Source organism: Bolinopsis microptera, chromosome 3 (genome assembly GCF_026151205.1).
Source record: "Bolinopsis microptera isolate Bmic1 chromosome 3, MBARI_Bmic_1.0, whole genome shotgun sequence".
NCBI classification, from domain to species: Eukaryota; Metazoa; Ctenophora; class Tentaculata; order Lobata; family Bolinopsidae; genus Bolinopsis; species Bolinopsis microptera.
Window position 1 is genome coordinate 11862171 of NC_087074.1, and position 12455 is coordinate 11874625.

Consider the following 12455-nt stretch of genomic DNA (forward strand, 5'->3'; position numbering starts at 1 on the left):
AGGACAAAGTCCCCTCCTCCCTTGAGGTAATTGGTATCCATTTAAAGGTTCGACCTATTCAACCTGATATGTTGACCAGGTACAATTTTTTTCTCGCAAAATTGCTGGCATTATGAACACCAAGAAAAACTGATCATAAAAGACAAAACAATGTATTTATTATTTAGAACGTTGTATTTCTTATTTATAATGTTGTATTGTCATCAAGAACGTTGTATTTTAAGCATAGTGCGCACCTGGTCTTGACTCATTAGTCGTTGGAAGTGTACATGATGCAACTAACAACCAGTTTCATCTCTCATCTTATTATAAATTGTGTTGAAACTACCCTAGTATGTTGATATTCAATCTAAATCGGAACAGGTTCTATTTGTTTCCAATTTCTTGTACGGTATTTCCGCAGACATACAGGCCAATGGCCAAATATCGAGCACTGAGCCACCGAGCAAGTTAAAAATATGATAAAACGTGGAACAATATTATAATTGCAAAACAAGCAATTAGCAAATATCAAAATATCGCAGATTTGAATAACATCATCGGAGATGGAATGAGTACTTTATGTAAAAATCAATTCACGCCCGACTAAATTGTATGCCGGATTAGGAAATATAACAATTTCCGTCTGCAGGGTTGGACACAGGAGGAAGAGAGCGAGACAGGGGCGATCCACGAACGAGGGCATCGCCTCCCTCACAGCACCTCCCGTCAGCACTGTGGCTGAGGAGGTTGTCATGCTCCTCCGCAAACTGCACTCTCTCCCGGACTGGAACTCTAGTATTAACGGGTTAGTTGCCAGCAATGTGGAATGTTTGGAGATAGCTATATAAGTAGGTTACTTTCTAAGTGTATTAGTATGTTACTTTCTAATTATATCACCAAACCACGTGGATATAAGATTTTAATTAATCCATTCAGAAAATAGCTAAAACTTATGAAGACTTAATCACTGATCATGACCCTACGAACAGGTTCATATCAAACTGGCTAAAGACGATAACGAACATAATCCCCCTGGCGGAGGATGGCGAAGGGGTCATCGGGAACCCTAGCATAATGGGGCCGCTAATTGCAGTCCTTAGCATGATAGGTCAGTCATAAAGACATAATTTAATGAAATAGGTTATATAGTTATATATTAGGCTACGATTAGCGGGATAAGGATCTGGGACATAATGCCTCGCGACATTTAATATCACAAAGAGTTAAGTGACCTACAATACCCTCCAAAAAAGTAGGTAGTCGGCATAAATTATCCTGCACAAAAACTAATTGGACAGTTCAATATGAACCAATCGCATGCACGAATTTCAGTCATGTGGCTTCTTTCCAGGAAAAACTTTCCTTTGCACAAACATGTGTAAAGACCTAAATGGAAATTTCACCAAGTCAATTGATGTTCAATTGAATGTTTCAGGCATCTCACATTTATAACATAAAAGTTTTCGCATGAAATGTAGCTGAACCTATATTTAAACGATGAGCTAACTTTTTCAAGCTTAAATTAACTGAATGATATTGTATCAAACTGTTGAGTTTTTGACTTAAAACTGAACTTGACAACTCATTGAAGTAGATAATACCATTGAACAACGTACAAGGACCAACTGATAATTGACGTAAACCAGAACAGTCGTATCATGTCGTACTTTTACGTCACTCGCATTTCACCGTGAACATCCATCGTTCTATAGTATCGCTTTCTGTGGCCCATCCCGATAACACTATTGCCACTTTGCCAGACAACGAAGTCTTAGAAATACAAATATCAAAGTTTCAAACATATTTGGTGAGTAAATAATTCAATAAAAAGAACGAAGTTTCGCAACAGGATCGTGGTAGGTTCACCTGTGCCTCCTGACTTTATAGCTCGTATAAAACTGTTATGAAATAATTACCTTGCCCATTAAGGATCCCCCTTCTAGGCAGGTGCAGCGCAAATAACAATATGAATAACATTAATTGACTTGTCGCCGGGGCAGTAAATTAGTCGACACCTGTCGGCATCTTAATCCGAGCACCTTTTAGGTTTGACAAGTCCTGATAAATATTTAGCTTAAGAGTTTTAGCACGGCTGCGAAATTGCAATAGAAGTACGCTAAAAAGTTCCAATTTTGTAGTCCAGCGAAACAATTATTACAATAATTTACAATTCAGGTGGTGTGGACAAAAGGCCGAGGCTCGGGTCGCTGGTTGATAATCCTAAGTGGGGTACCGCCACCATCTGCCGGATAGAACCGTCTGGGAAGATATCACTCCAACTACAAGACCACAGTAAAAAGGTTTTTGCTCAGCTATTCATAAACATAGGAATGAAAGCGGCTCTTTGATGAGACATAATATTGCACCTTTTGACTTTTGAAGTTTCTAAACTTAACTGTTTTTGCAGGCGTGTCTACTAAGTGAAGTGCAGCTGGTATCGGAGAATGCGCTACACGTTGACAAGCTGCCTATGAAAGCCAGGGACATGGGAGTGTGGGCTTCTATCATACTCCTTGCTAGTGGGTCTAGGAGACTAGGTAAGTTTTAAAGTGTTTGTGTTCATCAAGCTAACATTATATTTGAATAGTTTCTAACTGTATACCAAGGTACAGGGCTGCTAGTTCTGGGCCACCCTGTATTATTAAGGACACGAACGTTCACTAACCAAGTGACTCTCAGATCCAGCGGACACTCCCGTCGTGGACCACCTGACTCCGAATACGGGTCACATCAGAACAGCGAGCATGTCTGCTCTCTCCCCCACCAACAAGAAGGGACACACCAGGACACTCAGTGCTGGAGACAAGCCCTACTGCGAGGGTAGCATTATTGAGGGTAAGTCTCGCGTCCCTTTTTTTGTAAAATCGATCGACGAATAAGTAAGCTAAACTTAGAGAGTGCTAGAAAAAAGACAAACGTCACGTCTACAAATACAAACTGATCAACAATGGCCTTGTTACCACATGATTGATTGAAAGATCCCGGCCCAAGGGCAACTCATAAGCGCTTTGAAAGTTTATTAAATATAAGTTATCTTCAAAATACTCAAAAAAACAAAATAACGTTGGCTCACAACTCAAAATTGACGAAAGTCGAAAATACATTTTTTTTCAGTCTTTATAATTTCTCACTCATTCATTACCTAACACAATAAACTTTTATGATAAAGTGATATGGGATGGTGGGAATTGTAAATTGAATTTGATAGTCGGATAATGATTGGTGAATGGTGGGAAATTTAAGTTAAAGGCTGTAATTAGAAAAATAAGCTTTTGCTCAAACTCAAAATTGGCGAAAATAACTTCTTTTTCAGTCTTAGTAATTTCTCACTCATTCATTTCCTAACACAATAAACTTTTATGAGAAAGTGCACTTAAGTGGTATGGGATGGTGGGAACTGGGAATTGTAAATTGAATTTGATAGTCGGCTGGTGAATGGTGAATGGTGGGAAATTTAAGTTATAGGCTGCAATTAGAAAAATAAGCTTTTGCTCAAACTCAAAATTGACGCGAATAGCTCTCTTCAGTTTTGATAATTTCTCACTCATTCATTACCTAACACAATAAACTTTTATGAGAAAGTGATATGGGATGGTGGGAATTGTAAATTGAATTTAATAGTCGGCTGGTGAATGGTGAATGGTGGGAAATTTAAGTTATAGGCTGCAATTAGAAAAATAAGCTTTGCTTAAACTCAAAATTGACGAAAATAACTTTTTTTTCAGTCTTTGTAATTTCTCACTCATTCATTTCCTAACACAATAAACTTTTATGAGAAAGTGGTATGGGATGGTGGGAATCGTAAATTGAATTTAATAGTCGGCTGGTGAATGGTGAATGGTGAATGGTGGGAAATTTAAGTTAAAGGCTGCAAGTAGAAAAACAAGTTTTTACTTTATCTAATAGTTCAATTTTAGACTAGTTGAGATGGCTGTCTATTTGACATTCTGAAAAATTTTGTTCAGCAGAAAAACGGGCCAGGCTTCGTCAATATGTGTGTTTAATGCGAAACTCCACACGATTGAACAAAAATTCAGATACGATTGTATGAAACTATAAAACAACTGAAAACACACTATACTATGAATGGGAAGTGTTTTATTCTGTACCCAGTGCCACATAGAATATTTTTTAGGCCACATAGAATATCTTTGTAGATCGTGGTGCCACAGATCTAAATATCTGCTCAACAACGTTTTTAAAACTGAACAAGAGTTGCCAAGATATGAGTCAGTTCAAAAAAACTCATTGCCCTGACATTGATAGTCGTTCGGATTGTTTGCCTCACCCTTAAAAACTTATTTAATCTTCCTCAGAAAAAGAGGAATCAGAACCAGAACAACGCGCGGGGGAAAAGAGGAAGGCAGAAGATGAGCCAGTCGAAAAAGCAAAGCCTCCTCCACCCAAAATAGAGCCTGGTCTTCTCTGGAGACAACTGTTGCTCTTTGGAGTCCTGAAGGCGGCCCGGGTCCTCTTCCAGAGTCAGAGCAGGTAACAGTTTAGACAGCATGATTATGATTGATACAGCCCAAATTTTCGAAAAAATACTTCCTGATGTGTCTATGATTTGGCTAACGGATTAAAATTTAAAATGTTTGTTCTTTCATTTTCACTTTCAGGCTGAGAGCGATTATGGTAAACGCTCCCGCAGACAACTCACTCTTACCAAAAGGTTTCGAAGCGAGCGCCACAGAACTGCTGAACAAACCCGGCTCCTCTCAACTTCTTAGACAGCTCATGGTAAGACTAAGATCATTTGTTTGAAATGTCTGTAGTTTCAATTACGTAGTCATTTAAGCCGGAGTATCTTATTTCTGATTTGATCGACCCATCAAAAATAAAGTACCAGGATTTACTATTCTTACAGAGAAATTTTCTACTAATTCATTTCGTTCAACCAAACAATATTAGCACAAACTGTAAAGACGCTTCTATATTATATTCATGTGATTGCATTAGCAATAGGATACTCAAGCTTATCTTTTTTGTAAATTAGTCATTGGAACCACCGGAACCGTCTGGGTCAACAACAACAGCTCAATAATTGTCTTACGATATTCGGTCGAAATTCATCTGATCTGATCAGTTAAATGGACTCCACTTGAATTACCGTCTAGTTAATCGAATTCCATGGAAAGTTTTAATTGAATCCAGCTGGTTCCTAATTCTAAATTGTGGCCGCTGGCGCGAAATATCAAAAATGACTGCACGCATCACGAGCTCTGAACTCTGCTCCAGCCAAATATTTTGTAAATTAAACCAAAACAACGAGTCCAAAATCACTGCACAGTTTAACACGTATGCATGACCAGGTATCAGCGACGAGACCAAGCCCAGTAAAGGCTATCTTCTCACAAGAGGAGCTAGAGGTGGCTGCTTTGTCACTCTCCCAACTTCTCATGACAGAACTACTCCATCCTGATACGATATCAGAACCCAGCAGCAAGGTATGTATAATATATAGCAGCAAGGTTTGTGAAAGCTGGGATTTTTCCATCCGCCGTTTTTTGTAAAAAAGAAAAAAACGTGCGCAATTATTGTTTATGATAGCAACTACCTGTTGTCAAGAGAATGGAATTCTTAATAAAGTAGCTTACTAAAACATTTTTTTTTCCAGGCTAAAAAAGTGAAGTCGCGACCAGCGGCAGCCACAGTACAACGACCAAAGCCGATCACCCCTGTAATCCGACAGATCCTGGACATGGGCTTCACCCAACACCATATCGAGCATGCGATCACTTGTAAGTTACACCATATCGAGCATGCGATCACCTGTAAGTAACACCATATCGAGCATGCGATCACCTGTAAGTTTCTCTTGTGTTTTTGCTACCAGAGGATTTAAGGCCTATGGGAATGATACTCCATCTAGTAGAGTTAGAAATTGTCACGAGTTTTTTTTAAACCACCCCTTGTCGTAAGACGTTATGTCTAACTATCCCATTTCCCAATGCAGCACTGGGAGTAGTGGAGCCCCGTATCGAGCAAGTTGTGGCCTGGTTACTGGAGAACCCTCCTCCCCCTCAGCCTGCTGTTGTAGCTCCCTTCACTCCCATCACTGACAGCTCTGATGAAGACGATTTCTCGGACGGAGGTATGATATAGCTGATTATCATTGATTTTGTGTTACTATGCAATATGAACGTATTTCCATGGAGGATATCTGCAATTATGAATATTATAATATATATCTAATATAATTTAACTTTTCAGAGGAATATTTAGACGATGAATCCTACTATAAACTGCCAGCTAACTTCCCAACTTTGGACGCTTACGCTGAATATGTCAAGAAGAACATCCGCATCGGCATGCAGGTATTTGCGTATATTTATGCCACATTTTTAAAGGGGAATAATTTGTCCAACAATTTTACCTTGAAAACTTCCAACTTTCAGAAAGGTTGCATTACTAGAAAAAGTTACATATTACAAAACAATGTATTTTCGGACCTTTACTGATAGTTGAAATTCGACATATGACGTCATCTAGCGTCATCTAGCGTCATCTAGCGTGAAATATCGCCAGATGCTGATAGATGACGCTAGATGACGCTAGATGACGCCAATTAGCGACATTGTCGCTAAGTGCACGGCACCTTTCGAATGCGACGACATCTGACGCAGGCGACATCAATGATCAAGCGCTGGATAGCGGGATAAGTCGGTTTACGACAGTTCACGCTATCTAGCGCTATATAGCGCCAGATAGCGCTATATAGCGTCAGATGTCGTTGCGACATATAGCGCTAGATAGCGTTAGATATCGCTAAATAGCGTTGGATATCGCTAAATAGCGTTAGATAGCGCTAAATAGCGAAGAATTTTGGGTCGTGACAGTCCAGGCTATTTAGCGCTAGATGTCGCTATCTAGCGCTATATGTCGCTGCGTCAGATGTCGTCGCTACATATAGCACAAGATATCATATCCTATCACAGTATCCAGTGTGTGTGTGTGTGTGTGTGTGTGTGTGTGTGTGTGTGTGTGTGTGTGTGTGTGTGTGTGTGTGTGTGTGTGTGTGTGTGTGTGTGTGTGTGTGTGTGTGTGTGTGTGTGTGTGTGTGTGTGTGTGTGTGTGTGTGTGTGTGTGTGTGTGTGTGTGTGTGTGTGTGTGTGTGTGTGTGTGTGTGTGTGTGTGTGTGTGTGTGTGTGTGTGTGTGTGTGTGTGTGTGTGTGTGTGTGTGTGTGTGTGTGTGTGTGTGTGTGTGTGTGTGTGTGTGTGTGTGTGTGTGTGTGTGTGTGTTTTGTTATTTTTATTTTATATGAAAATTAATTTTTACTGTGTATGAAAATTAATTATAATTTAAGTGAGAATGCAAATGATATAACTATAAGCTTGCGCGGCTCGTCGAAATCACCCAACTATTACACTCGATTTATCAAATATTCGGCTGAGTGGAACAAAATATTAAATATCACTTAATCAAGGGGTCGTTTACATATTATAATTATATAAAGGGCCTGATGCCGCCGGCCGGGGTTTTCCAAATTATTACGCTCGCTAGTGTGATTGTGACATAATACTAATAGCTTAATAGCTATGTATGGAACTGATTACTAACAATGAGGGGTCGTTCACATACCCCGTAATCAGTTTTACCATAGCTATTATATTTATGTCAATATTACACTAGCGTAATCAATAATCATTTGAAAACCCCAAGCTCCTCAGCTGATTACGTAATACTAATATGTAAACGTCAAACGACCGTCGACCCTTAACATTTCGGGATCGGAAGAAAGCGGCACGTACTATTTCGACGAAATTTATACAAGTTACTAACATCGTTGATTCATGATGCCAATCTTTCACAGCTCAGTGGTGCATTTCGCCGAAAAGCATTATTGGATACCGAGAAGCATTTTTGGATGCGCGGCGCGACACACTCACAGTAACGCATCGCGTTGATTCACGATGTCAATCCTTCACTGTTCATGTTCACAGCTCGGCGAGGCCCAGTCATGGTGCATATCGCCAATTTAGTAACATAGTTGGTCAGTTCGTACAAAAGTCGTAAAAAATTCGTACAGTTCGGCACGTTTTTTCAGTTCGGGATTAGTTTGGGAAAAATTCGCCTCATAAATTTTCGAAATATATAATAAAAAGCTAATTGCAAAAATTTGTGTTAAAATGGCGGGAAACGATGACGTGCGAATGCATGTTAATATTTTAAATCTGAAATGTAACCTCCCGGACAAAAATAACAAATTTTTCGGACTGAAGTGATTACTGATTAAAAAACAAAAATGTTTTTAAAAATTCGGTAAAAATTCCTCGACAGCTTTTTAAAATTTGTACAGTTCGACACCTTTTAAAAATTCGTACATACAGTAACGTACTGACCAAGTATGTTTAGTAAAGCACTAGTGGTTGCAAGAAGCATTATATTATTGGCTGCGCGGCGCGGCCCAGTATTGCATCGCGCTACAACAAACATCGTCAAATAGATTACTCGAAGCTCAAAGCTGTAAAGTATTTATCCAAAATAATTCCGATCCCGAGGATTGTTACTGGGCCGCGCTCAGCCTGTCATTCCGCCAAATCTTTATTCGCCAAATCTTAATGTTTATGAACATGTACATAATAGCCTGGGTCCCCAGGTAAGAGGATTGACATAGCATAACTTATAAATTTATAATATATTAATTCTAAATACTGAATGCATCGCATTTTAAGTTGCGCTAACCAGAGCCCTCTCGCTTGCAGTAGCTAAATTGCACTAAAGCTTTTGCGCTTGCACTTCATACTTGCGCGTAGTTCGTACGCGTAAACTGAAAACTCGTGGGTACTATATATGTGATTACTGAACAATAAATTCGGCTCGACTCTCATTACATTCTTTTAATAACTTGCTGTGCGAGATTTCAATACTATTAATTTGCAAATGCTAATTTAACATTTAGATCTTTACATCATCTTCTTTCACATAGCCATGTGTCTAAGCGTACTACTAGTACTAGCGAGAGGGCTATGGTTAGAGCATAAACAGGTTATACTGGACGAATCTCACTCGTTAACGGGTGATACTCGTAATTTACTATCACGCGCCGCTTTTTCTCAAAATATTAGTCTAAGCCTATACCAACCGGCAAAGTTTTTATATGTAACCTACATACAACATTAATATTTAGTTGAGTTTTGAACGTTGCTTATAGTTGATAAGGTAACCTTGATCTAACGTAAAATAATAAACGTTTTGCAACGTTAAAAATAAAACCTATAACCAACGTTAGATATTTAACGTTTAACAACGTTTTATATGTAACCTACATACAACTTTAAAATGTAGTTGAATTTTAAACCCTGCTTATAGTTAATAAGGTAACCTTGATCTGACGTCAAATAGTAAACGTTTTGCAACGTTAAAAATAAAACCTATAACCAACGTTAGATATTTAACGTTTAACAACGTTTTATATGTAACCTACATACAACTTTAAAATGTAGTTGAATTTTAAACTCTGTTTATAGTTAATAAGGTAACCTTGATCTGACGTCAAATAATAAACGTTTTGCAACGTTAAAAATAAAACTTATAACCAACGTTAGATATTTAACGTTTAACAACTATAGCCATAGCTATAGCTGTCGCCGCGATATCTAGCGCTAGATAGCGCTATCTAGCGTTAACTGTCACAAACCGATATTCTCCGCTAGATAGCGCTATCTAGCGCTAACAAGCGTTATCTAGCGGAGAATGTCGGTTTGTGACAGTTTACGCTAGATAGCGCTATCTAGCGCTAGCTGTCGCCGCAATATCTAGCGCTAGATAGCGCTAGATAGCGCTATCTAGCGGAAACTGTCACAAACCGACATTCTCCGCTAGATAGCGCCAGATAGCGCTAGATAGCGCTAGATAGCGCTGCGTCAGATGTCGTTGCGACATATAGCGTTAGATAGCGCTAGATAGCGCTAGATGTCGCAAAAAAAAAGGGCGGAAATTTTATGAAAATAGCGCTATCTGTCGCCTGGCGTCAGTGCTGCGTGCTTATAAGCGTCATCTAGCGTCATCTAGCGTCATCTAGCGTCATATAGCGTCATATAGCGTCATATAGCGCTAGATAGCGCTAGATAGCGCTAGATAGCGCTAGATAGCGACATTCGAAAGGTGCCGTGCACTTAGCGACAATGTCGCTAATTGGCGTCATCTAGCGTCATCTAGCGTCATCTAGCGTCATCTATCATCATCTGGCGATATTTCACGCTAGATGACGCTAGATGACGCTAGATGACGTCATATGTCGAATTTCAACTATCAGTAAAGGTCCGTATTTTCATGGTTTTGTTCATGGCCTTTATTTCGTTATTGAATTCTGAAAGGAACAAAAATTTACGTGAGAATAGTAGCGCGACAGAATATCAGAACTGAGAACTCGGAGCTGAATTTTGGTTTCTGACACGTATATCAACAGGTGAAGTGTATTTCAACATACGAGGACGTGATGGTCGGGGACACCGGTCCTGTCATGAAGATTGAGAACGAAGGACTTCACGATCTTAATGTTAGGGTGAGGAATTTATTTCCCTTTTTTATCATGTTACGTATAGCGGTACTATATTTATAGCTTACATTTCATGGCAGGGGCTCAAACAGTCACTATAAACAAGATAGAACTCTGAACTTAACAATAGTTTTAGCTGAGCTTTAGTCAAATTTGATAATTTCAAATGAAATGAGTCAAATTAACATGGTCTTTTAAAAAACTACGATGCTGCAACTAAATGTTGCCTCTCATACGGCATAGTATATAATATATATTCACCGCACCACCCGGATTTATATTAGTTATTACAAACAGACATTAAACCAACATTTAGTTTACGTAAAAACGAAAATAGGCTTCAAGTGATTTTTAATCTGTTGCGAAGCGGGGATGATTTTTCTTCATTGAATTCAGCAATTCACAGGCGCGGCGTTCACAGGCGTTCACAGCGCCAGATTTATTTTAGTTTTCATATTTAAAAACCAGGTCATGCTTTAATCTGGTGTGGAACGGTGGACGATTATTTTCTTCATTGAATTTAGCAATTCACAGGCATTCACAGCGCCAAATATATTTATCTGTTGACATTACAATCATTCATTTGACCAAAGCTTTATATGTAAATAACCTGAATAGCGTAAATATGCTTATAGTCATGTTTTTCATCTAGATGTTTCTTTCATGTTCAATTTTCTGGGAATCGGGGGATTCACAAAAATTAATGGTTGCAAACTTCACTGCTTCTAATCACGACAAAACTGAGGAGCTATGAAAAATATGAGAATCGGATTTTTACTGAAATGTGACTGAAAATTATTGTCTCAAGGGTTCCACCTGAGCTGTTAGTTTGTGCGGTTATCCCGTTTAGGTTGTTAAATTAATTTGATCAGACTGAGCCTGGTCATGAATTTCAAGATTAACAATATGTCCAGATCGTTCACAATAAATTATCCAAAAGCTGTTTAATATATGAGTCTAGGTACTTAGGTATTCGATGTAGCGGTTAAAAGTAAATTTCGAGAGTTGTTGAAGGGTGATTAGAATGTTGAGGACCGACAACAAGGATTTATTCTGAACCACCGATGTACAGAAGGAAACATAAATGTGTAAACTGCCAGCTTTATTTTGTTGCCAAACCTAATACAGTTGCAGTATTATGGACATAATGCTTGTGCTTATAAATTTATCTGATTTTGAGATATCGATATCATGTCATTATAAAGAGAAAAACTCAAAATTTTGTAGATATTTTTCACAGTCATAGCTGTTTAAAATAATTCAAAGATAATGCAAGTTCAGTAAAAGCAGACACATCTTATTCTTGTCCGCTCGGGCAGTTGAGGAATCCCTTAACCATGTTGAATACCATCTGGAGCATTGGGTTGTCGAACGGAAGGCTGTCCATCCCGCAGATAAATCCCTTGACCATCTCGATGATAGTGTCCATGAAACTCCGCTCCTCCAGCTCCACGGGGCTAGCCACACTCAGGGCTACGAAGGCAGTGAAGACAACGGCAAAGTATTGCATTTTGAGAAGGGTTTGTTGAATCGGCTTGATTACTGAAGATGAAATTTGATGAGTTGTTGGAGATGAGAGGATGCTTTATATTGTGGAGGTGAGAAATTTAACGCGATGGTCATAAATCGTTTGTTGGTATTGAAAATGATAATTCTTTTGTTTGAAATTGCCAGGTTTGCTCTACTATTCAAATTGAGAGAGTTTCTGTATCAAATCTGGTATTTCTAAGCGCCGTTTTGACCGATAAAACTGAACATAGTTAACGCATATGGCGCGTTGTTAAATTTATCACGTTGACTGACATTGTCTTAGCACCGAGGTGACTATTTTCATATACTTTAAACCAGGTTTCTAACCGGTATAGTATGGTCGAATGAGGAGATTTTTATAAAAAGTAAGATTGAAATGTTGATCTCAGCAGCTAAACAGTTCATGACGCACAATATGAGAGCGTTTGAACACCGATATAA

The 12455-nt window shown here is 38.8% G+C and overlaps 1 protein-coding gene across 2 annotated transcripts in view; it reads left to right on the top strand.

The window, feature by feature from the left end:
• Nucleotides 1-12455, top strand: part of LOC134813427 (E3 ubiquitin-protein ligase HERC2-like) — a 94358-nt gene that overhangs the window by 41757 nt on the left and 40146 nt on the right. Inside the window, exons 38-49 of one of the 2 annotated variants that reach the window (XM_063821202.1) lie at nucleotides 632-787; nucleotides 972-1090; nucleotides 2158-2282; nucleotides 2390-2519; nucleotides 2662-2817; nucleotides 4299-4473; nucleotides 4602-4722; nucleotides 5295-5429; nucleotides 5600-5723; nucleotides 5939-6076; nucleotides 6196-6299; nucleotides 10395-10490. In XM_063821202.1, the coding sequence (XP_063677272.1) occupies nucleotides 632-787; nucleotides 972-1090; nucleotides 2158-2282; nucleotides 2390-2519; nucleotides 2662-2817; nucleotides 4299-4473; nucleotides 4602-4722; nucleotides 5295-5429; nucleotides 5600-5723; nucleotides 5939-6076; nucleotides 6196-6299; nucleotides 10395-10490 (1579 nt within the window). The remainder of the gene's footprint in view (nucleotides 1-631; nucleotides 788-971; nucleotides 1091-2157; nucleotides 2283-2389; nucleotides 2520-2661; nucleotides 2818-4298; nucleotides 4474-4601; nucleotides 4723-5294; nucleotides 5430-5599; nucleotides 5724-5938; nucleotides 6077-6195; nucleotides 6300-10394; nucleotides 10491-12455) is intronic. The other variant, XM_063821203.1, reaches the window with a different exon arrangement.